The sequence below is a fragment of the Scatophagus argus genome, chromosome 2, assembly GCF_020382885.2.
Source record: "Scatophagus argus isolate fScaArg1 chromosome 2, fScaArg1.pri, whole genome shotgun sequence".
Lineage (NCBI taxonomy): Eukaryota > Metazoa > Chordata > Actinopteri > Scatophagidae > Scatophagus > Scatophagus argus.
This window is the reverse complement of record NC_058494.1, coordinates 27,578,225-27,601,831: the sequence shown is the minus strand read 5'-3', so window position 1 is coordinate 27,601,831 and position 23,607 is coordinate 27,578,225. Positions and strand designations below refer to the sequence as shown.

Here is a 23,607-nt window from a genome sequence, read left to right as displayed (position 1 = left end):
CGTCATGATGTCCAGCTCACGTCGAGTCCCCCACACCTGAAAACCTCCTCCCAAAGGTCCAAACCTGCTGTGACTGTGGTGTTTACTCTGAGCAGGTGATCAGACTGAGGTCAGCTGGTATCTGATGTAAAGACTGTTGGTTATTGATCACAAAGCAGCAGAATCTTAAAGTGTCCCTCAGATCAGGTCAGCTGCAGAAGCACACACACTCACACACACACTCACACACACACACACACAGAGTCGAGGCTGTGGTCCAGAGCGGGACGGGATGGGAGGGCTGCTGTGTTGGTGGGGTTGGGGGTTGGTGGTCTATCGCAGTCACATTTGTTTCAGATTTCATCCGAGTAAACAAAGCGAAGCAGGCAGACTCGCTGGGGCCTCGGTAAATCAGGCCCAGACGAGCGACCCCGAGCCGCCGGATTCCTCACACCCCGATCTGCTGGAGAGGCCCAGCACACACACACACGCACACGCACACACACGCACACACACACACACACACGCCTTGTTTGTGGTGTTTTTAAAGGTTTGACAGATGACAACGTGTGTCTGGTACTGAATGGAAAGTCTTCTTTACTGAAGTAAAAGTACAAATACACCACATTCTTAAAGGAACAGTTCAACAGTTTGCTGATTTGCCTTGTTTTTCTTAGAAAACTGAGACTGTGGTGATGTTGTTTTATCAACAAGAAGGAACCCAAACCCTCAGATAAAACCTGGCGCCTACATTACCCACAATGCACCGCTCGACAGTTCAGTCGGCTGTGGTGGAAAAAGTACTGAAATCTTTTACTCAAGCAGTAATACGACTCTGCAGGTAAATCTGTTAAAGTAAAAGTCCTGCATTTGAGAGTCGCCCCTCATCACAGGTTTGTTCAAACTGGATCATTCCTGATGAGCTCAGACATGAGCAGCGTTGTCACTGCACTCACAGCTCTGACCTGTCGGGGGAAGCGGCACAGGATCCTCCGGGTCCTGCATTGTGGGCGGGGCCTCCGAACTGCAGGGCGGATTCTTTAATCCCGTCTCACGGCCGTCAGCGGAGGACAGTATCGTCGCTATTTAAGACAACAGACATGAAGACACAGCAGCAGCAGGCGTCTATAAATCACTTTGCTTTATTTAAACCAGCGGTTGGCAGTTATGTTATAAACAAAACATGAAAAGGACGACCAAAAATAACATCCAGCGAGGATAACTGAACTTGGCACTTGATGACCGTGTTGTCCAAAGGAAATCATACGTTTATGTTCATTCATGTGAGCCAAGTGCGTCCAACATAAACATAAGAACCGAGACGGAAAACCCACCAATACCAGCTTTTACGTGGCCTCATTTCCTGACACCAGAGTCCCATTAACATTACAAATAATATTTCCACACAAATCACCTTCTGCTGGACCCTCAAACCCAAAAATTCATCTTCAGTACAGTCAAGACTGAGAAGGAGAGGAGGAAGAGGAGGAAGAGGAGGAGGAGGAGGAGGAGGAAGAGGAGGAGGAGGAGGAGGAGGAAGAGGAGGAGGAGGAGGAGGAGGAGGAAGAGGAGGAAGAGGAGGAGGAAGAGGAGGCCCTGAATGAATGTTTCTGAGGCACACGATGATCTGAGGATGCGTTCAGGTTTGCATCCCGGCGGGTCCTGAATGCAACACCTCTGACTGCGGCTGAGGCTCATTGGTCCTAAGTCGAGATCTTTCAGAGCCAACAGCCACCACAGAACTTCTTATCTCACTAAACTGTTCACATGAAGCTACAGTCGATCCTTTTCTCCTTCCGGACTGAGACGTGAAACAGAATCCGTTTCATTATGCCTCCGACATCTGAGCCAGAAACCCGGACTGGGACCTGGTGCTGCCTAAAATACTGGAGTGTAAGTAGCGACCCGACACTGGAGTACTGCAGTACTCCTGTGTGCAACTGGACAGACTTTATACTGCACAAGTACACGACTTCACGTACTTGCACACAGTGTTGGTGTACAGCCGTGAGAAAATCATCAGCATGCACACGTGTTTTAATGCACTGGTATCAGTATCAGCCCATACGCCAAGTCCAGCCAGTCTGTTCGCCGCACTCGTCGTACGATGACTGAACCCAGATCAGCTTCTGCACGGGGGGACCAGCCTCGTCTCCATTCACGTTCAGGACGTAGAGAGAAAAGAAAGCAAAAAGAAAAGAAGCTGATGGAGCGTCAGCGCAACTGAAAGCAAAGTGCACGACTGTCATAAGACAAGCAGCCGCGGTCCTGGACTGTCACAGTCCTGCACCCCAACCCGGACAGTTCAGTCTCTGAGCTTTGGGTTCCAAACACTCGCCGTGAGGAGGAGGAGCACGAAGACGCACTCGTCTTAACGCTCTGCAAGGTAAAACCATCCAACTACCTTCCATTACAGTCAATCCAAACCACTTGTGTTTGTGAACCGACCAATCAGAGCTGAGGGGCTGCGACTAACAGTCACTTTTATTCCTGAATAATCCTGACCATTAGCTTTTCCATGAATCAAATCAGCTGACCGCAGTCTGCCTGGACCTCTTAGTTGATCCTCCCTGAAGTTTTCTGAACCGCTCAGAGGCTGAAATGTCCAAAGTGCTGCCAGACGTTGACGTGGAGCGTGACAGTCCCGGATCGAGACTGAGGAATGACTCGATGCTCTGGAATCATTAAAGGAATGGAAGCAGTTCGCTCATCAAACGCGTGCGATCTGAGACGGCTGATTTGTTGGTGGATACGCCAGAGACGCCCAAATCAAACCCATTAAGAGCTCCAAGACCACAAACCACAAATCAAACCTCCCAACACTTAAGGAAGAAGACTTTGAGCTGTCTTCAGCTTCCTCCCACACTCACATTCATCATCCCGTGTGGGGGGTTACGAACTGCTCGACAAGCAAAGAGAAGACACGGAGACACTCAGAGGTTCAAGATGGCTGCCTGCCCTGCTGCGCCCACAGCATGATGTTACTCGATGATCAGTATTTTATGAGACACGGTATGTAATGATCTACGCGCTCAGACATCTCATCTCTGCGAGCAGTATTTTTGATGTCAGCATCTGTTTTGACAGATTAGGTGACACATTTCTCACATGGCGCAGGTCTCGTTTTGGAAAGGAACTTGAACGCACCGCGAGGAGCTCGTTCTGGCCTCGTGCGGCAGACGACCCAAAATAATCAGAGCTGCTTAAAAAAAATATATATGAATATCTCTTAATCAAAGTAAACTGGTGTCAGAAGGGACGGCGTCTTAACGCCACCCATGATGACCTTATTTTTAAAGGAACAGGCGGACATTTTGGGAAAGATTTTCTTCCTGAGAGTTAGAGGATATGAATGACACCATTCTGATGTCTGTCCTGCTAACACAGAGCTGCTGCCAACAGCCAGTTAGCTTAGCATACAGACTGGAAACAGCTAGCCTGGCTCCGCGACCAGCACCTCTAAAGCTCACTGATCAGCACGTTTGTTTAATCGGTATGAAGTCTGTGAAGACATCACGTCGTCATGTCCAAAGGGATGCGTGTCGCGCTGCGTCTGATTGGCTGTCAGGAACGCAGCCTGAGAGGCAAAGCCGAGGGCATGAAGAGTCCCGGGCTTCCTCGCTGCTGAGTAACATACTTATCTACTTCTCTCTACGTTACGGTGGCTGAACAGTAAAAGGTCAAAGTTCACAAATGACATCATTGCTCAAGGTGGTGACATCACCTCAGGCAGTCAACCAGCCGAGAAATCCTGCAGCCTGTACTCGGAGCTGGCAGGCTGCTTCCAGTCCGTGTGCTAAGCTAAGCTAAGCTAAGCGTCGCCTGGCTCCAGCTTCACACTGAACGGTCAGCTATCGGAGCGGTGTCATTCTTATCATCCAACTCTCACAGGAAGTGAGCCCATTTCCTAAAATGTTGTACCGCTCCTTTAGAGGGAGTTTCAAAATCAGCACCTCAGCAACATAATCATCAGTATTTTATGTGTCAAATATTCAAAAACAGGAGACTCCCTGGCCCTCGCCATGAGACTCCAAACCTCCACGTCCCCCCTTTGCTCTTCAAAACGAGCGTGAATCAGCGTGATCATCCAGACACATCGAGACGAGCGATTCACGGACTGTCGGCGAGGGGGGAGCGTTTCTGTTCGTTTGCGTTTTATCTGACGGTGACTCCGAGCTTTTCCAGCACTCGTGTCCCTTTCTCCTGGTACTCGTCCCGCGTCATCCAGAAGTTGTCCTTGTCCTTCATGATGTCAGCCAGCACAGCGCCGCCCAGGAACACCATGTGTTTACGCCGAGGGGGGTCCTCTATCCGGATCTTGAATTTCTGTGATCGAGACGAGGTGGGAAGAAGAGCACAGAGAGTTAACAGAGAAAAGGAAGACATAACACCGTGTTGACACCGCCGCCGCCCTGAGGAAAGTCCCCGAAACACGCTGAAGACTGTCTGTCAATCACAGGTGGGACGAGCAGCAGACAGACGCGGCAACAACCACAGCTTACATGTCCTTATGTTTTCACCTTGTCGTCATGGGACCAAGAGAGACGTCTCTGAAGTGATCACAGCTTTCACAAGACTGAGGCTTCACTGCCCCCTGGTGGCAGACAGGCTTACTGCGCGAGATATACTGTACACAGAATACATATGCAGTACAGTCACACACTTCTTCACTGCGTTTCTGATTAATCGCATCCAGTGAAGGTTTGTATGTGAAATGAGCTGACAGTGAAGGCTGTGTGGTCCACTGTTAGGTGGAGACATGACAAACACTCATCGCTGTACACCATCACATCCTGATGATGACACCTACAATTCAAGAGCCAACAACACTGCAGGCCTGACGGATTTTCATCTCTATGATTTTAAAGAGCGAAGCGAGCAGAGCGACTCCACTGAAAACAGGTTTCAACATGTAAAATTTAAGATGTTTTCAGTACCTTATGAATGACATTCAAAGGCTTATTTCGAGTCCACTCTGACAATAAAAATGATGGAGGATGTGAGAGAAAATCAGTTTTTTACAGCGGCTGAATGTTTTTCCCTAATGCCTTCAAACTCAAAGCTGCTGCTTTGAACGTCCGTTTGCATGAGATGCAGCAAACTTCTGTTGTGTTCAACAGGCTGCAAGCAAGCACCAACTGAGTCAGACCTCGTTGAATTTAACCACATGAGACGAAAGTGATGTCAACAGAAACAGTTTTAACTTCCACAAGTCCTGATGCTCTGGTAGACTCTGACCAGGCTGCACAGTTTGCATTCACGCTTGTTTCGTAAACACTTGTTTCTTGAATTTCCCTCGGGATCAATAAAGTATCTGTCTTGTTCCTTCCATGTTGATTTCATTTCGTAGTTTTTCTTCTATTAAACAACGTGATTTTGTCCCAAAAATACAGACTGAAATGAATGCACACAAATCAAATCACATTTCAGAGACCGCCTGGCCTAAGCTGACGTGCAGAACCCTGACAGGTTCGCCGTGTGCGACTCACCGACAGCTTGTCCACGTCTCCCTTCAGCACTCGCTCCAGGTACAGCTGCTTCAGCTCGCGCTCCAGGCGGGACGGCAGGCCGGGGTACATGGTGGAGCCTCCAGACAGGACGATGTGCTTGTAGAACTCAGCCCTGATCACAGAAACGCAACGACCAGCGAATGACTGATGGACTTCCATTGGCTGGTTTCAAAAAGGTCTGCCAGACAGGAAGTATGTGATTCAAACAGGAAGCTTTCCCGCCGACTCACCTGGTGTCGATGTCTGCGGCCTGGATGGTGTTGAAGAGCAGCTCGGCCACGCCCACACCCTCCACGTTGATGAGGTGAGGTTGAAATAGCGCCTCGGGGGCTTCGAACCTCTCACCCCCCACCTTGATGACCCTGCCGTCCGGGAGCTGAGGACACACACACAAAGTCGTCTTACTCCTGCCGACCTCTCCGACGTGTGCGTCGTCAGGTAGTTTGACGGAGACTGACCGTGTACGACTCGACCAGCACTGTGGTCTCCAGCGCCAGCTTCTGCTCCTGCTCGATGTTGTAACCCACGTAGCAAAGCTTCTCCTTCATCATCCTCACCGTCTCAAAGTCGGCCGAGTGGTTGAAGGCGTAACCGCGCAGCAGCAGCAGCTGACGGACAGACGACACAGGACGGACAAACGGCGCAGGACGGACACGGTGCTCATCAGATGCATTCAAGGCACTGAAAGCAACAACTTCCAGACTCTCAAAGCTTTTATCATCACATCTAAAGTGTTAATGCAGTTCCTTTGAAGCCACAGCAATCAGAGTGTAGATTCACTTTCACTTATTTCACGAGCTCCTCGTGTTCATTCTGCTGTATGTTTCCATCAGGACTGTTTAACTCTGACTGATTTCAACATCAGGACATGACACACAAATGTGCTGCTGCTGGTACCTTGATGAGGTAGCGTGTGATGTCCCTCCCTGCGATGTCGAGGCGTCGGGTCAGGTGGGGCAGGGAGAAGCCCTCGTACACCGGACAGATGTGAGTCACGCCGTCACCGGAGTCGACCACCACACCGGTCAGCAGTCCTGAGACAAAAACGAGTCCATCAGCCAAAGCTTGTGGTGACCATGTGCTTATCACTGACTGTATGTAAAGATGGACACCATGAGAGTCCTAGCAGTGAAGCCCAAATATCTGGTCGCCCCCTGGTGGTTGGCTGCAGTACAGAACTCCATGTCCCTCCATGTTAGCAGATGGGACAAAACGCAAAACACGTACAAAGTACGTTGAACAAATTTTCACCAAACATGGTTTGTCATCACGCTGATGTGTTCCATGAAGTGGTGACCCTCAGGCCATCCTCATGAACGAATGAGCCTTTCATAGCCAGTCAACCCGTTCACCTGTGGACTGATCCCAGCTGGTGTTTTCTCAGCAGTAAACTTCCTCAGTCTTTTGTTGAAATGTGTTGCTGGTTTCAAATTTAGAATAAGCATATATTTATAAACATCAGTTAAGCCGATGAAGCTAAACATTCAATATATGTTGTTGTTGTTTTACTGTTTTCAGTTGAGTTTATGTCAAAAAGGATTAGCAGATTATCGCATTCATTTTATGTTTCACGCAGCGTCACAGCTGTGTTGGAATCAGGCTGCTCCTCATCAACAGTCCAGAGTTCAGGATAATTTTTTACTAATTAAGACCTCCTCTTAACCTGAGGCAGTCGTTTTGTGCTTACTTACTTACTGGCACAGCTCCAAGACCTGTGACCAACCAGTGCTTTGAGTCTGACATATTAACATCCCTGTGGTTGTAAGGCCACACACAAAGGTGACAACAATTCCCTTCATGCACAGTTTGAATTGTTTTAAAGGTGGAGTAAAGGATTCTGGAGAAAGACAGATTCCCAGGTTGTAGATGGAAACCCTGCAATAACCACCTTGTTATGAACAAAAGTACTGTTCAGAGATATTTTAACCTGATGGTGGCACCACAGGACAGGAAGAAGCACAAAAAGCATCCAGTCAGTTCAGCCTAACAACCATCCAGAACCACCACAGACTAATTAGCAAAACCAACCTGCAGCACAACTGCATCCCATCATCCCAAACTATCAAAACCCCAACAGTCACTCAGGCCACAGCAACCCGTTCATGACCGCCTGAACAATCAACAACCACCCTAAATACACCAGCAACACCTCAGCATGAACCTCCACCCACACAGAAAAGCTGCCACACCTGCCTTTCTTTAAACCTCACAGCAGTGATAACATAACAACGTCACAGCGACTGTGCAGATTGTGACATTTGCTTAAGAAGGACAACCAAATGGATTCTATTCCAAAAACGTCAGGCTTCTCTAGCTTAGCAGCGAGTGTTAGGAAGACAAACACACCTTGAGCGTAGAGGGTGAGGACGGCCTGGATGGCGATATAAACTCCTGTGAACTGGTATGTTTCAAACATCACCTGGAGGACAAACACAGAGTGTCAGTGCAGGTACATGTGAATCTGCCTCCGTCTCTCAGGCCAACATTACAACACCTGCAGTGCAACCTTTCTGCCACGGCCCACCTCTATAATTTTTTCTCTGTTCTTCGTGGGGTTCATGGGCGGCTCGGTCAGGAGGATCTTGCAGTTGCGTGAATCGATGTTGAGTTTCTCAGGGCCAAAGGTGTAGTCCCACAGGTGCTTCATGTCGTCCCAGTTCCTGACGATGCCGTTCTCCATGGGGTAGTTCACCTCCAACATGGATCGCAGCTCGCTGGCCTCATCCCCCACCATCAGGTCCTGTGAGAGGTCCAGCAGACTGAGAAAAATACTTTGGACAATTTTAAATCTTTTCCTTTTCTTCACAATGCCCGGATGATTTTTCTCTTTTCACGTAAGCAGCCGACTTATTAAAGTATCCTCTTCCTGTCTAATTAAAAGATAAATCACTGAAATTAGCTGCTGCAGTGTTTGGTTAATCTGAGGACTCCATATCACATGACCAAGAATCCCTGTATGCTCTAATCCAACTGGTTTCCAACCAGAAAGGGACTTGTGTTTAAAAGGAGCAGCCGCACTGGGAGAAACAGACCAAGAATGAAAACAGACGAACAGGTGACAAACAGGTGAAATTACTTTGATTTCGATGTTGCCAACTTTAGCCGTGGAGCGAATGATTGGCCGGCCGACCAGCGCCGGGAAGATGTGTTCAGGGAAGTTGGAGCCCGCATAGCCGCACTTGACAAACTAGGATGGAATTGAAAGAAGAAAAGGAGAAAAATTTTGCTTGAGATAATTAGTTTGTACAACCGAATTTTGTAAACTAATAACATGGCATAATTACATAACTTTGATATTATTTCCACTGATATTCATATGAATATTGTTAAGAAAATGTAATCTCTAAGCAGTTTTCTGACCCTTTTCTTTCCACTAGTCATCTAAAAACAATTTAATCTATGAAACGTTCTAAATTCCTTCACATAGAGATGCATTTGTTTTGAAGCACATGCAGGAAGTGGCATCAGCAGCAGCGTTATGGATCAACATTAGCCCGCCACACCAAACAAGAAGCCGAGGGCTTCTGAGAAGAGCATAAACCGCATTTTATGTGGATGTCAGGCATGTCTGACCGCGTTTTTTAAGGTCAGTGCTGGGGACTGGGACCACAGACTATGTTTTCCAGACAGCACTGCAACCCCCAGTCCCTCAGTAACACCGTGTTTATCCACGGACAAACAAAGTTCTTCTCGTTTACGCCCTATAAAACGTGCAGGAAGTGCAAATGTCTATTCAGAGTAATGAAAGCTTCCTTGTGTTTCCTTACATGGAAGAACTGTCTCTACTTCCGCAACCAATGTCTCACGCATGCGCAATGATTAACTTCAGTTTTACCAGGGCGACGGTTGAATTCATGTTTTATTTCTAAAATCTAAAATAAGAGGTTTAATTTAAATACGTGTGTGATCAAAGAGAAAAATGGAGTCACTGCTCACCTCTTAACGAGGTCGGAGCTGTTTGAATTAGCTACTGAGCTAACCTAGCTAACTGAAAATAAAGGGAGGAACGGAAAATGGTGATTCTGTTCTGTCAAAAACACCTCTTTGACTTCAACCCGTCATTCCAGCCGTGGAGGTGGTTGTGCTGTTTTTCAAACTATAAATAGTCAATAAATAAAGTAAGGAGACTAAGCTAACGTTACCTGGAAATTTAACGTTAAGCTCACGCGGTGGGAAATCAGTTTATAGTTATGACTTAAAACATCAAATACTCAGAAACGCGACGGTTCTTAAATACTATATGTTTATTTGAAGGGAAGGTTGTTATTGAGTCTAACTATACAGCAACGTTCACTAACTGTTAGTGCATACCGTTACACTGCCAAAGTTACCAACCAAACAGAGGTAGAGTTAGCTAAACGATTCAGCCAGACTCTCTTCAGAGACTTTCTTGGCTAAACGAGTTTGATAACGCTAAACATGAACAGCAACAAAAACCACCGAGTTAATGTCAGCTGCAGCCCTGCAGCAGATGAATCGGGTGAATCCAGCTGACAGACACATTCCGAACACAACCCACTCTGACAGGCTAACGCGTTCGCCTGTTAGCTTTCTGTTACTTCCTGTTTCCACTTCTCTCCATTTTCTTATCAAACTGCACCGCCGGAGCACCGAGGGCGACACGGAGCGAGATTTAAAAGTGTCGCCTGTTCTCAAACTTACCCCGGTTCCATTGTCACAAACCACGACTTTTCTACCTTGACTGTCCATTTTAGTTCCCTGAATCCAGCAGAAGGTCCCTCCTGCTTGCAAAACTAGCTAATGCCAAGCTAACCAACCCACCGGAAACAACATACCGAAGATTTCATGTGTGATTCCTTCAGAATAAAAGCTACAAAGTAGCTTTGATTTCATTTTATTCTAAAGGCGACTGAGCGACACTATTATACGCTCAAGTTTTCGGCCCACACAACATAGCAAAATAAATGAATGCTGTAATGCTTTATGTTTTATTGTCATTGTACGTCACTATAACAAAATTAGAATGAGATTGTCTAAAGATAAAAGATTTCCATTCACACAGCCACAGATATCCACAATCAATCAATCAACAATAAACTATATGTGATTTACTAATGTAAAAATACAAATTATTGCACATAATTATAAATTAGCAGCATTTACAGTTCAGATGGTCCAGGAGAAAAAACAGTTTGTTAGTCCTGCTTTTCAGGCTCCTATATCTCCTCCCAGAGGGCAGGGGGGGCAAACAGTTTGTGTCTTTAAAATGTTCCTGTCTCTGCTGAGACATCTCTAGCTGGCGATGTCCTCCAGAGAAGGCAAGGGACATCTGATGATTTTCTCAGCAGTTTATATTGAGAAATTAATCTCGACCCAAAATATATTGTTGTAATGAGACCTGAGAGAAGCAATAAAACATGAGCATCAGAGCCGCAGTCAGAGGAGGAGCAACAATGAGGACGAAAAGCCTCAAATCCCCCCTTAAATTAGTTTCACTTTTCCTCTCCAATCAAATACTGTCTGCTGCTGTTCGTATTGGGTTATGGCCACTGGGCTTGGTTTAGTATGCAGCCTGGCAAGAAAATCTGTCATGCCCAAGTGAACATATGAACATCTGAGCGAATGCAAGACAGGTTCCAGTAAAATTCCCCAGGTGAAAGTGAAAGTTTTTCCAGTGTGATAGTAGAGCTGAAGTGGAGATGAGCCTTTCTCTTTTTCTCTAAAAAGAAAATTCAAGAGTTCACCTGGCCTCTTTCAGCTGCGTGTCTGACAAAAACTGGTGAGTACAGCTGATAATGCCACTATTTTATTAAAAAGTGATTCTATTTTGGGGCTCCTTATTTGTTTTAAGATGTGAGCCCTTTGTGTTCCAGCTGTGTAAGATAAAACAATTGTCTTCCTGTGCCAGAAGAAGGTTTAGCACCTCCCAATGTTTTGTTAAACAGAAAACAAGTTATATGCGACCTTTGTCTGTATCTATGTCTTTTTCACATGTTAGCTTGTGCTCTCAGTGTGTAGATATGGCTGAGGCCAACTGTCTGCTGTCTGAAGACCAGTTTCTGTGCTCCATCTGTCTGGATGTCTTCACTGATCCAGTCACCACATCATGTGGACACAACTTCTGCAAAACCTGCATCACTGAGCACTGGAACACCAACGATATGTGCCAGTGTCCCACATGTGAACAGGTTTTCACCACCAGGCCCGACTTAAAGGTTAACATCTTCATCTCTGAGATGGTTGCTCACTTCAGACGGTCAGCTCAACAGGAAGCCAGCAGCAGCTCAGAGGAACAAGTTTTCAAACTAGCAGAAGTTCCTTGTGACGTCTGCACTGAAACCAAACTGAAGGCCCTGAAGTCCTGCCTGGTGTGTCTGGTCTCCTACTGTGAGACTCACCTGCAACCTCATCTGATGGCTTCAGGCCTGAAAAGACATCAGCTGATTGACCCTGTGGAGAACCTGGAAGACAGGATGTGTAAGCAGCATGATAAACCTCTGGAGCTCTTCTGTAAGACCGACCAGATGTGTGTCTGCACTCACTGTCCTGCTTTAGACCACAAGACACATGAAGTTGTTCCTCTGAAAGAAATATATGAAGAAAAAAAGGCAGAGCTGAGGAAGACAAACACTGAACTTCAGCAGATGATCCAGGAGAGACGACTGAAGATTCAGGAGGTCAAACACTCAGTGGAGCTCAGTAAGGAAGGTGCAGACAGAGAGACAGCAGAAGGTGTTTGGGTCTTCACTGCTCTAAAGGAGTGTGTTGACAGAAGCCTGGCCAAGTTCATCAAGACGATAGAAAAGAAGCAGAAAGCAACAGAAAAACAGGCAGAAGGTTTCATCAAAGATCTGGAACAGGAAATCTCTGAGCTGAAGAAGAGAAGCTCTGAGGTGGAGCAGATCTCACAGTCTGAAGACCACCTCCACCTTCTCCAGAGTGTTGACTCTCTAAACATCAACCACCCACCATCCACCAGGGTTTGGTCTGAGGTCAGCGTCCGTCCAGCATCGTATGAGGGGACTGTGGTGAGAGCTGTGTCTCAGCTGGAGGAGACACTCAGTAAAGAGCTCAAGATGCTGCTTGAAGCTGATCTGAAGAGGGTCCAGCAGTATGCAGTGGACGTGACTCTGGATCCTGACACGGCACATCCCAGTCTCATCCTGTCTGATGATGGGAAACAAGTACATTTTGAAGATGTGAAGAAGAACCACCCAGACAACCCGGAGAGGTTTTCTCTCAATCCCTGTGTTTTAGGAAAGCAGAGTTTCTCTTCAGGCAGATTTTACTTTGAGGTTCAGGTTAAAGGAAAGACTGCGTGGGACTTTGGAGTGACTCGAGAGTCAGTCAACAGGAAGGAAGACATCCCACTGAGCCCTGAGGATGGCTACTGGGTGATATGGTTGAGGAAAAGAATCAAGTACAAAGCTCTTGCTGACCCTCCAGTCAGTCTCTCTCTGAAGTCTCAGCCCCGGAAGGTGGGGGTGTTTGTGGATTATGAGGAGGGTCTGGTCTCCTTTTATGATGCAGAAGATGCAGCTCTGATCTTCTCCTTTACTGGCTGCTCCTTCACTGAGAAACTCTTCCCGTACTTCAACCCTGGCCTGAATGATGGTAAAAACTCTGCACCTCTGATCATCTGTCCTGTCAATCAAACTGAGCTCACTGATAATTTCTCAAAATAATTTTAATTTGATTACTCCAGACTCAATTTGTAAACAAATTTTGACTTTAAAGCAGAGTTTCCATTTTACTGTAACTGACCTTTTCTTTTTAAGTAGAAAACCTGTGGATGTCCGACTGATTTAAATCTCTCCACTCATGATGAAAATAAATCCCTTGTGTATTCACACATGTTGAATATTTCCAACAGGAAGTTGTGTGGGGCAGAGTATGATCACTAATGTACAGGAAGGTATTCTGGCTGTTTGGGGTGAATAAACACAAATGATCCTCTCATTTTGTTGTCAAATACTGACGCTTTGGGGAGGTTTGAAATCTTTCAGGACACGTTGGAGGCCACCATACAGAAACTCTGCTTTAACGGTTAAATATATGACATTCACTCGTGGCAGTGGAGGATGTTGTACAGAAAAATAAATAAACCTCATCTAAGTACACACAGATTTCTGCAAATCTTCACGGGCGGACATGTTGAAAACGGATGTGAGGAGGACAGAGAGGGACTCTCAGGTTCTGGACTCTAATCTGGATCGATCATCCTGGATACCAAGACAACAAACAGAAGCTCAGAGACGTCGTTTTGTGTTCAGGACGCCATTACTCTGCTCTGTCTGTAGCTACGCAGCTAACAGCTGTTTTCTGCTGTAATAATTTCCAGTATATTCAGCCTTTAACAATGTTTAGGGAAGACTGCACTGAGATTTGAGCATCTGCAAAGCCTTTAATGGTCATCAGAGGAGTGTTTCATTTTCCACTCATCCGACTCTTTGGTTCATGACAAGATTACGCTAAATAAGTTTGAGACAAAGTCAGTAAGAGTCGTGCTGAGGTCGGGCAGCTCGCACACTGATGACCTGCTCCTCCAAAGTGTCTCTGACCCCTCATTATGTCTTTTTTGTTGTATATGGATGCTAAATGTTGCAACACACCAATTTACAATCTGCTTTATTAGCTACTGCTTGTTACTAATGTTAATTATGTTAAAGGGTAGAAAATATTTGTTCCGATAAAAGATATTTACCAGTGAGTTCAGGTGAAAATCAGTTTTCAAAATGTAATGTCGTGCAAATGAAATGTCACGACATAAAATAATCCACTTGTGTTTTTGCACTGATCCTCCTTTTTCTTATTAATCACCTCACTGAAGCGTTCGCAGAGGGACAATCAGCCTGATGTTGTTAATGAAGTCTTACATCATAATGCTGGTGATAAATAAATGTGTTGATTTGAAGCTCTGGATTATCGGATTAAAAAGAAGCCTTGAATAAAGTGGCTATCTTGTCTTTTCTTTTTATTTAGTTAATCTTACTCCTTTGGGTTTGTTTTTCAGTGCATTGCTTTTCAGTTGAGTGTAACTGTTTAAATCTGCGTGTGTCTGTGTGCTGCGTAAGTTATTCTTATCGACAAAATGTACATTAATGCACATCAAATGTCACTCTTAAAGAACAGTTTCAGTTAGAATCTGACCAGGAGCCTGACGTGCAAGATAAACTCTTACTGGGGGTCACTGTAGGTCGTCTGATGTTCCTCTCAGAAATAAACCAAAAAAACAAGCAGCTATTTGATTCTTATGTGACTTTAGATGTGGCAAAACAAGGCCGGTCACAGCAGTCAAAAAAGCCACCCTGCTTTACTGTTCAGCAAGCCAGAAGAAGGTTTAGCACCTCCCAACTCATAGTATGTCAAATGCAGTAGACAAACAACAGCAGGATGTCCTGCTGCAGCTGGATGCATTTTGCAGTATACAAACCAGCAGCTGAGCCGTACTGGTGCCTGGAGCAGCCAAAAAGGACAAAGAAGAGTCACAAGACAGCAATAATTTCCCTTTATTGTGTTACACTTCATCCGTCAGTGAAGTCCTGTGAACTGTTTCCATGATAGAAAGGGAAAGGGGGAAAGGGAAAGTCAGCTCAGATTACAGCATATCATTCACAAGTTCCTGATATTTGAGTTGTCATATTTTTTTTCCATTTAGATGTCAAAATTTCCAATCCAATCGTGTTCAGGACGTCACTCTTCACTTTCTGAAGACATGGACGAAATGTGCAAATTCTACAATTAGTGTCGAAATTATGCTGTCTTATTTTAAAAAAATGTATCTGTGTCAAAATAACCATTATTGGAGGAAAGAAGAAAAACATAAATGATCAGCAGATAAATCCCTAATAAAAATAATAATTTTTTGTATATAAAATATTTTCAACAGTAACAACAAAGCAGTTTACGTGAGTGATATGAATACTTCCTTCACTACTGTAAATTATCACAACCGCCTTTCACAACAGAAATCCGTTTGTAGTCCTCCGTGGCCTGTTAACGCCCATTGCCACAGAACTACATTACCCATGATGCCCATCCTCTGGTATTTCCGTGTAGGTATTGCTGACAGCCATATTTGATTCGATTATGCTGCTCTGGCTGCGACAACCAGTTTAGCCAGTTCTTGTAAGAAAAAGGGTGTATTTTCTTCACTACAAGGCTTTGAGGTTGATCTGCGACGACGTCCGGCTGCATTCTCAGTAACAACAGTTTATAACCTGTAGTCAACGATGAATCCCGAATAGTAAGTGGCAATTTTGATGTCGTTTTTGACAGGTCCGGTTGAGCTGTCAGCTTAGCCGGGGAAGCTAAGCTAACGGTAGCTAGCCAGGAGGACCGGTAGACTGTGTACAAAATGAACGTCAGCTGCTTTGTCTTCTGTGCTAAGTTAGCTAGTCGAGGGCTGTGATGCGGGGTACGCACTGTCAGATGACAGCGTTCTTGTTTCTCACAAAGCCAGTGTTTGCAGCATTTTTTGGTCAACATAACGTCGATTAAGTCCACCATCTTTTTAGTTTCGTCTGCGAAACTGGAGCAACTTAAATGGGAGTAGCCTTCCTAGCTAATAGGCTAACGGAATAGCTACGTAGCGTTAACCTGACACTGTCGAAGGTTTTGTTGTTGAGACGGTTGCTCCGTTAGAGGAGTAATGACAGCTTGATAGTTCAGGAAACTCTCCTGTCAGTAACCGCGAAGCTAATTAAAATCTGATCTGAGGTAAGCATAGCGGTTATTTTAGTGTAATTTATCCACCCTAAACAGGAAGTTACTAAATTTGCTCCTGATGTGGAGTTGAGTAACGTCTCTGTGTTACTCCACCACAGGGCTCAAAGTAACGAATATGTAAATTATGGATCGGTGCATTGATTGTTCTGATTGGGGGATTAGTGGTACAGTGACATGGGAGGAGTGAAAAATCCTGCATCGTGGGTTTCCAAAGCCGGAGGTGACGTCCTCAAACCGGCCAACAACCCCAAACCCAGAGATCCTCCATTTACAGCCAAAACGAAGAGAAGCTCACGAATGAGAAAGAGAACCTGAGATTGTTTGGTGCTTTTGATTGGTAAACGTGCTAAACGATGACTCACGTGATTAATCCTCTGTTGACTGACTAACGTATTAATCACCTGTCCTGTTCTGCCTGTAGTGAACCTGAGCAGGTGTTGGTCACAGTGTCATCACCTACAAGTGTTTTGTTCATTTTTGGGAGTTAGCTTTTGTTGAGTTTATTAGTCATTAAACAATTACTTTTTAATGCTGAAATGCTTTGAGGGCTATTAGAAGATAATCAGCAGGTTTTATTTAAAGACATTTAACAAACAGAAACCAAACATCCTCCTCACAGGTGAGAGGCTTTTATTTTAATGTGAACATTTCTGAAATTTGTGCCGTTTCTTTATTTATTTACATTGCTGAGCATTAGCACGTGTCCAACATTTGTATTTTTACTCTGAATAATTGAATACAAATGACTCAAAACCAACAATCCAGTAATAAACAACTGAACATAATGTCATTGGACATGTCATATAAACAAGACGGCATCTTGAACAGGATTAGCAGTCCAACGTTAACTCGCTAACAAAGCTCTTGTCAGAAACATCACGATGTGATTTGATGCTGTTCAGGTGTTGTGAGGATTTGGATTCGTGATCTTTTTTCCCTCCTCTGTCCTCACAGTGACTATTTATTCAAACTGCTCCTGATTGGGGATTCTGGTGTCGGAAAGTCTTGTCTCCTCCTCCGGTTTGCAGTAAGTTTCTGTTACATAACAGCCGCTTGTGTTTCCTCCTGTCAGCACTGTGATGGTCGATAACCCTGCAGGTATCATATCTACCACCCAGACTCACCTGTGTGTGTGTGTGTTTCCTGCCAGGACGACACGTACACAGAGAGCTACATTAGCACCATCGGTGTGGACTTCAAGATCAGGACCATCGAGCTGGATGGAAAGACCATAAAGCTTCAGATTGTGAGCAGGACGCGGTGTAACGTGGCTGTAAATAGATAAGTGGAGATAAACTTTGCTCTCTGTTGGGCTGACGAGCTCCACTTTGTCTTCGCAGTGGGACACGGCCGGTCAGGAACGCTTCCGCACCATCACGTCCAGTTACTACAGAGGAGCTCACGGCATCATCGTAGTTTATGATGTGACGGATCAGGTGGGTCTGCCTTTCACGGCTCCGTGAGAGACTCGGTGAGCGTCTCCCCTGTTGTCCTGTGCTGCTGGTGGTTGCCTCTCTGAGGGAAACTGAAGCCATTTGGTTGTCTCACTGTTTGTGTCTACAGTTTGATTATTAAATGAACTGAGGGAGACGTTTCACCCTCACCTGCTCAGGGTTGTGTGCTGAAGTCACTGTTATTGAATTATCTCAGACTTCTTTTTGTCATTTTTGTGCTGAAATGTAAGAGGATATTCAGCATCTGTGATAACATCAGGAGGTTTTATCAGCAGGTCGTTCATCAGTCAGGTACCTCACACTGGTGCAGGTCCGGGACTTTTCATGTTCATGTCCCCAGACGTCACTGCTGCTTTCATCCTGTTATCAGTTCACAGAGTAAAGTACCTTCTCCATCAGACCACACCAGATGTCCCTGTGACAGTCGGCGTCAGTACTAACGCCTGGTGTCTTTCTGCTTCCCGTCCTCAGGAGTCCTTCAATAACGTCAAACAGTGGCTACAGGAGATCGACCGCTACGCCAGCGAGAACGTCAACAAGCTGCTAGTAGGCAACAAGTGTGACCTCACAACGAAGAAGGTGGTGGACTACACCACAGCTAAGGTCAGTGGAGACACGAGCTCTTTGTTCCAGCACTGTCTCGCTGCTGTGACGGTGGACACTTTGTCCGGACGTCTGTGGCTAACAGGGTGATGATGAAGTAAGCGTCAGCTGACGGAGCAGCAGTCGGCTCTCCTTCGCTCAGCTGTTTCTGTGAGACGTCAGCATTCAGCTGCTGCTCGGACGGCTGGCAGGCGATTGGTTTAGAGGCTGATGAGTTTTTACAACAGGCAACCTGATTGGACCACCGGACGTGTCCTCCCCTCTGCAGTCTGCATCCGTAGCAGCTAAATCTGAGCTAACAGGCAGTTTAGTGTTTGCGTGTGTGCTGTTTCTGCAGTTTAGGAAACCCCACGAGCTCTGGAAAGCATCAGTATGAGCTCAGGTGGGCTCAACAGGGACTCCAAAGGGTTCGGCCTGCATGCTGCGGTTGTTAACCTGGTTTCATGACATGTCGGACTCTGCGGAATCTCCCGGGTTAGTCAGACTCCACTTGTTTCCAGGGAAATGGGGATAACATCAGCAAAAGGTTTTTATGTTTTGAGAGCGAATACGTGTTGGTCTTTTATTTTGTTGGGACTTGTTGTGTAATCTCTGAGTCACCTGAGAGGTCGCCATGCCGTCCTCACTGTGTCGCGGTCGGGCCAGTGAGAACCGCAGAGCTCACCCTCTTATGTAATACTGCTCCACTGAAACCCCACCTTTGGCTCGTATGTTTTTAGATTTACACGTGTCGTCATTGCAGCCTCTTTGTGCTGTGGCAGGCCTGGTTTGACCTACTGAACCACTTTGAGAAGAGTTAACAGCAGGTGTGTGAGGCTTCATCTGCCTTCTCTGCAACAGCCTTCATGTCTCAGAGCTGCAGGATTGTACACTTTGAGGAAATTTCAAGTGATTTGAGATGAAATCTGTTCCCATATTCAGTTTGTCCCCAGCTGTAAATAAACACTGCAGTCAGCAGCTGGTTAGCTTAGCTTAGCATAGAGACTGGAGACGGCTGTGGCCTTCCTCATTGCTGTGAGGGTCGACTGAAAGCCCTGAGAGATTTTGTTGACTCGCAGCTCTCGAGTTGGACTGAACGAACGTTGAAACATCAACACGGTCTCACCACAGGCCTTTCATAGCCCTCAGTCTTAGCACGCAGTCCACTTCAGCAGATTGTTTCATTTCTCCTCGTGCTCCCTTCTTGTCCTCCAGGAATTTGCCGACAACTTGGGGATCCCCTTCTTGGAGACCAGCGCCAAGAGCGCCACCAACGTGGAGCAAGCCTTCATGACCATGGCGGCCGAAATCAAGAAGAGGATGGGCCCCGGGGCCACTGCCGGCGCCTCGGAGAAGTCCAACGTCAAGATCCAGAGCAAGCCAGTCAACACCTCATCCGGTGGCTGCTGCTGAAACCCGAAAAACAGCCACGACCTGAATCCACCCCCGAGCCCACGACCAGTCTCAATGTTACCATGCTCCACAGGGAAAGAGAAGCAGAGGGGGGGAGGGACAGACAGGAAGACTTTGAGTGGACCCGTTTGTAATTGTGTGTGCAGCTACAACACCATTTCAGAGTCAGCAATAGGACGGTAAGCCCATCCATACCCACCGAGCACACGGCGGCTCCTCTTTTTCTTACTTTACCAAAACACACTCATACTGGAAAAAACAAAATGTATCTGATTTTTAACAGCGTGTGAAGTTAACCAATGAAAGAGAACTCATGTATACAGCTTTTCTTCTTTTTTGTTTTTGATTGTTTTCCCTTCTCTGTTGAATGAATCACTTTTCTAAACCCCACAAAGTTGTCTTTATTTGGCTGTGGACAGCAGCATGACTTTGTCCCCCCGAGTCTCCTCTCACGTACGAATCAGTGAGCGCTTCAAATGAAGCACATGCTTAAAGCGGCGTCATGCACGTCAGGAGCGACCACGAGCTCCTTCGGTCGCAAGGCGAGCGGCTCAGGCCACACACAGGAAACGCTCCAACTGCAGAGTCGCTGCCCGAAACCGATGTGCCAGTGCCTTCGCGGCGGGAGATTCACGAGACGTTTATGCCTTCGGCGCTCTGGTGTCGTTGGCCCGTTTCCCGTCGTGTGGCCTCAGCCGCGGCCCCCGAAAGGATCCGCTCTGTACGACAGCAGGAAACGCTCCTGTAGGTGGTCTGCATCCGGCTGTGTGTGCGCCCCCTGCTGGTCGTCGTGACACAGTAAGCATGTGCTGCATTGGGAGACGTCCGCCGCGTGTGCTTCTCTGCTAACGTTTCAACAGGAGAAGTGAAATCGCCATCCCAGCTCCAGAATCATCTATAAAACTGTATATATTTATACATAAATGTAAGAAGTGATTTGCAAAATTGTGTAGAGAAGCAAGTGAAGCGAATGACAAATAGCTGGAATTAGTGAATCTGGACACGTGATTTGTGGCTGCGGACATGACATTTTTGTGGCACGATGTCTACTATTAAAACAATGAAGGAGATCTTTGATAAGTGCTCGTGCTGGTGCTGTGTTTTCTTTCTTTCTTGTTGTCGCCTCTCAGTTTGTCCTCACTTTGTTTCAGCTGTTTGTTGTTCAGTAAGCTCACAGGAATGATGATCTTTGGCCCACATTTCTCAGGCTCCTGTTTGACTCGGCAGCTCGTGTTTTCAGCACGGCAGAACTTCTGTTCACTCAGAAGAAAAGAGTCAACACCAAGTCGCACTTCACACACACACATTTGACCCCAGCGAATGTGATTCAGCCATAAAGCAGCTCCTCGTCCTCTCAAAGTCAAGTCAGCTGCTTTCTGTGGCTCAGTATCTCAGAGTCAGAGCTGTGGTCTGTTAGCAGACTGCAGAGGTGCAGCTGTGTGACATGTTCAGTTCCTCCACACACACACACACGCACACACACACACAAGGGAGAAAGAAAAGGGAAAGACATAAATATGTGTGTGCATTTTATTTGTTTTATACTATTAATCACTTAACTTCCGGGTGACGTTTACTGTTTGAACGTTTCCCTGTGAGTCTGTCAGAATCAGTTTGGCTTGATGACATCAGCACTGAAAATCCTGGATCTGTCAGCCTCCACTGGGGTCATACGAGTGACTTTATGACTAATGTGAGTGAAATATCACAGAACTTCAGCAGTTAGATGAAATAATGTGCCATGTTTGGAATTTAAAGGGACAGTTAGAGTAAAAACACTGGAAAAGCTCAACAGCAGGTTGTGATCCACAGAGCTTATTGTGAGCAGGTTCATGGAGGACGTATCTGTGTTTTGTTACTGACTTTATCAAATGTGTTTTTGTCTCTTTGAACTCCACAAGTCAAGTGTTGAGTTTCATTATACTGAAGAGGAGCCTGACGTCTCCTCAGCTGATCCTCCAACACCCTGCAGCTCGCACCGAAGCCATCCAGATGGATAAACTACAGTAGTTTTGATTTTGGGGTGAACTGTCCCTTTAACACATCTTCCTTAATTTCTGGAAGTCTTCTCTCTGGTTTATTGTTGCTCAGACTGTTCGTGGCCTTCTGTCAAATGAAAACCCCCTCTGAAATTCAAAGTGATTGTGATTGGTTGAAGAAGTTTCACTGGCACAGGTGAGTTTTCAAATCCTTTACGTCTGCGGAAGAAGCAACAGCACAGTAAAAATACTCCATTCATTCAGTATTATAAGTACAGTTAAATAAATCTAAAGTGACGACGCGTTGAGCTGACCCGAAGGAGCAACGTGATGTTCCCGCTCCCCACCAGCAGGGGGCAGCACTCGGCTGAGGCTCAGGGTGGGCGGTGCACAGACCGGAGACACGTGTGCACTCTCACACAGTTAAATATGAAGCCGATGGTCCCGACAGGTGAGGAAACTGGACTGAACCACAATCCGACAAGGACCGTGTGGGCCGCGTGAGAGCTCTGGACAATAAAAACTCCAAGTACTCAGGTCTTTCACTGTAGTAAAAGTAGGAACACAACAGTGTAGAAATACTGTAAGAAGGACAGGAATTGGCTGTGGCCCACTTGGCCTCCTGTGATGAGTGAAACCTCAACCTGTAGGAACCCATGAAGACCCGTTTCATTAAGCAAATGTAGTGGAGTGAGAAGAACAGCATGTGGCTCACAGCAGATCCACGTCTCCTCGGTGGAAGCGACGTGCCTGTGGTCGGATCACCTTGACAGGAACTCCTCTGCAGTACTTTTACTTCTGATACTTGAAGCTCTGGCTGATGAAGCTGGGGCTGTCAGAAGCTCTGAGGGGGTTTTGTCTGAGCGAGCCCCTCCTCCCTCATCGTAAAACATAAAAGAGAAGCAGGCGGTCTGAGGTCGGCCCTGAGCCGCCCCTCCCCCCTCCCTCCGCTGAGCCTGAACCCCCACTTTGGCTTCAGCTGCAAAACAACACGGCGAGCGAGCCTCCAGCTGACGGAGGACAGAGATGTTGTGGTGCGGTGGAATGGGGGCTGGGGGCCCGTTTGGAGGCCTTCGTTTGTGGTCGGTTGCTTGGGGGATGGTGGGGGATGTGTGTGTGTGTGTGTGTGTGTGTGTGTGTGTGTGAGGCAGCTGCAGAGGCCGAAGCCTTTCACCCCACTGCTGCTGCTGCTGCTGCTGCTGCTGCTGGAGGAGGAGGGTGGAGGGTGGAGGGTGGAGGCTATTATGAGTCCATGTGTGAAGTTCAGTCTCAGCAGCTGATGTGTCTGATGGCTCGCTGTGGGTAAACAGACCTGCCCTGTCTCACACACACACACACACACACACACACTTACTGACTCTTTTAAGCAGTTTTATTCGTCTCCACGTGTTCTGGCGTTCCGATGCAAAGCGCCGCGCTGTGGCATCAGCGTCACCTTCTCGTCCTGGCTGAAGCCAAGTCTTCCTGTTTGTGCAGTATTAAACTGTTGCCAGGTAACTTGACTTTACTCCATGACATCTGACATCAAACGCATCACATTTGACCCTCAGTGATAACCCAAGAGGCCGAGGCGGCGCTCGGATCCCGGGCTCGTTGTTTTGTGGTCAGAGCGTTTGCTTTATTGGTTGCTGTGTGGATGTTTTTCTACAAACAAAACAAAAATGCTTCTAAAATGATGTGCTCCATCGTGCTCGTGTTTAAGTTCACATCACACAACCTGACGCTCCTTGAAGGTGATCTGAGCGAGTCTTCGTGGACTTGCATGGGCCCGCGAACGCGTCTGCAGTCTGAGACGAGCCTCAGTCCTCGTCTGGGAAAGCAGCCATGGGTGCGAGTTGTCTTCCTGACGGCGAGCTGTCCTCTCCACAGTGACAGACCTGAAGTGGCTTTGGTCTCCGGTCGTGTTCGGAGCAGCTCAGGAGAAAACCTGCTCCTGTGTGGACGCATGCCGGCTGTTACCACGAGTTAATTACCGTCTCTCTGTGGTTCACTTCCTGGAGA

General features: G+C 46.6%; 3 protein-coding genes across 3 annotated transcripts; 2 read left to right on the top strand and 1 right to left on the bottom strand.

Moving 5' to 3' along the window:
* Positions 1-1,102: 1,102 nt before the first annotated feature.
* On the bottom strand, positions 1,103-10,309 carry actr2a (actin related protein 2a). The gene is made up of 9 exons (XM_046376124.1): positions 10,152-10,309; positions 8,566-8,676; positions 8,014-8,229; positions 7,836-7,908; positions 6,387-6,523; positions 5,948-6,097; positions 5,720-5,865; positions 5,469-5,601; positions 1,103-4,305 (listed from the first exon to the last, which is right to left on the bottom strand). Exons 1-9 carry the CDS (start codon positions 10,197-10,199, stop codon positions 4,135-4,137), a joined length of 1,185 nt encoding a protein of 394 aa, XP_046232080.1. The 5' UTR covers positions 10,200-10,309; the 3' UTR covers positions 1,103-4,134.
* A 729-nt stretch (positions 10,310-11,038) lies between these two features.
* On the top strand, positions 11,039-14,399 carry LOC124052123 (E3 ubiquitin-protein ligase TRIM39-like). Its single transcript, XM_046376054.1, has 2 exons — positions 11,039-11,229; positions 11,462-14,399. The coding sequence occupies exon 2, from the start codon at positions 11,471-11,473 to the stop codon at positions 13,133-13,135; it is 1,665 nt and encodes a 554-aa protein (XP_046232010.1). The 5' UTR covers positions 11,039-11,229; positions 11,462-11,470; the 3' UTR covers positions 13,136-14,399.
* A 1,117-nt stretch (positions 14,400-15,516) lies between these two features.
* On the top strand, positions 15,517-20,707 carry rab1aa (RAB1A, member RAS oncogene family a). The gene is made up of 6 exons (XM_046376068.1): positions 15,517-15,696; positions 17,133-17,205; positions 17,329-17,424; positions 17,519-17,614; positions 18,104-18,235; positions 19,430-20,707. The coding sequence occupies exons 1-6, from the start codon at positions 15,683-15,685 to the stop codon at positions 19,625-19,627; spliced, it is 609 nt and encodes a 202-aa protein (XP_046232024.1). The 5' UTR covers positions 15,517-15,682; the 3' UTR covers positions 19,628-20,707.
* Positions 20,708-23,607: the final 2,900 nt, after the last annotated feature.

What these genes read in the sequence shown, in the direction of transcription:
- LOC124052123 (XM_046376054.1), top strand. Translation starts at nt 11,471, where the DNA reads ATGGCTGAGGCCAACTGTCTGCTGTCTGAAGACCAGTTTCTGTGCTCC.
- rab1aa (XM_046376068.1), top strand. An exon ending in GTCTCCTCCTCCGGTTTGCA is followed by an intron (nt 17,206 to 17,328) that starts GTAAGTTTCTGT and finishes GTTTCCTGCCAG; the next exon opens with GACGACACGTACACAGAGAG. An exon ending in TGGACTACACCACAGCTAAG is followed by an intron (nt 18,236 to 19,429) that starts GTCAGTGGAGAC and finishes CTTGTCCTCCAG; the next exon opens with GAATTTGCCGACAACTTGGG.
- actr2a (XM_046376124.1), bottom strand. Translation starts at nt 10,199, where the DNA reads ATGGACAGTCAAGGTAGAAAAGTCGTGGTTTGTGACAATGGAACCGGG. An exon ending in TGCTGGTCGAGTCGTACACG is followed by an intron (nt 5,866 to 5,947) that starts GTCAGTCTCCGT and finishes GTGTGTCCTCAG; the next exon opens with CTCCCGGACGGCAGGGTCAT. An exon ending in GCCGCAGACATCGACACCAG is followed by an intron (nt 5,602 to 5,719) that starts GTGAGTCGGCGG and finishes TTCTGTGATCAG; the next exon opens with GGCTGAGTTCTACAAGCACA.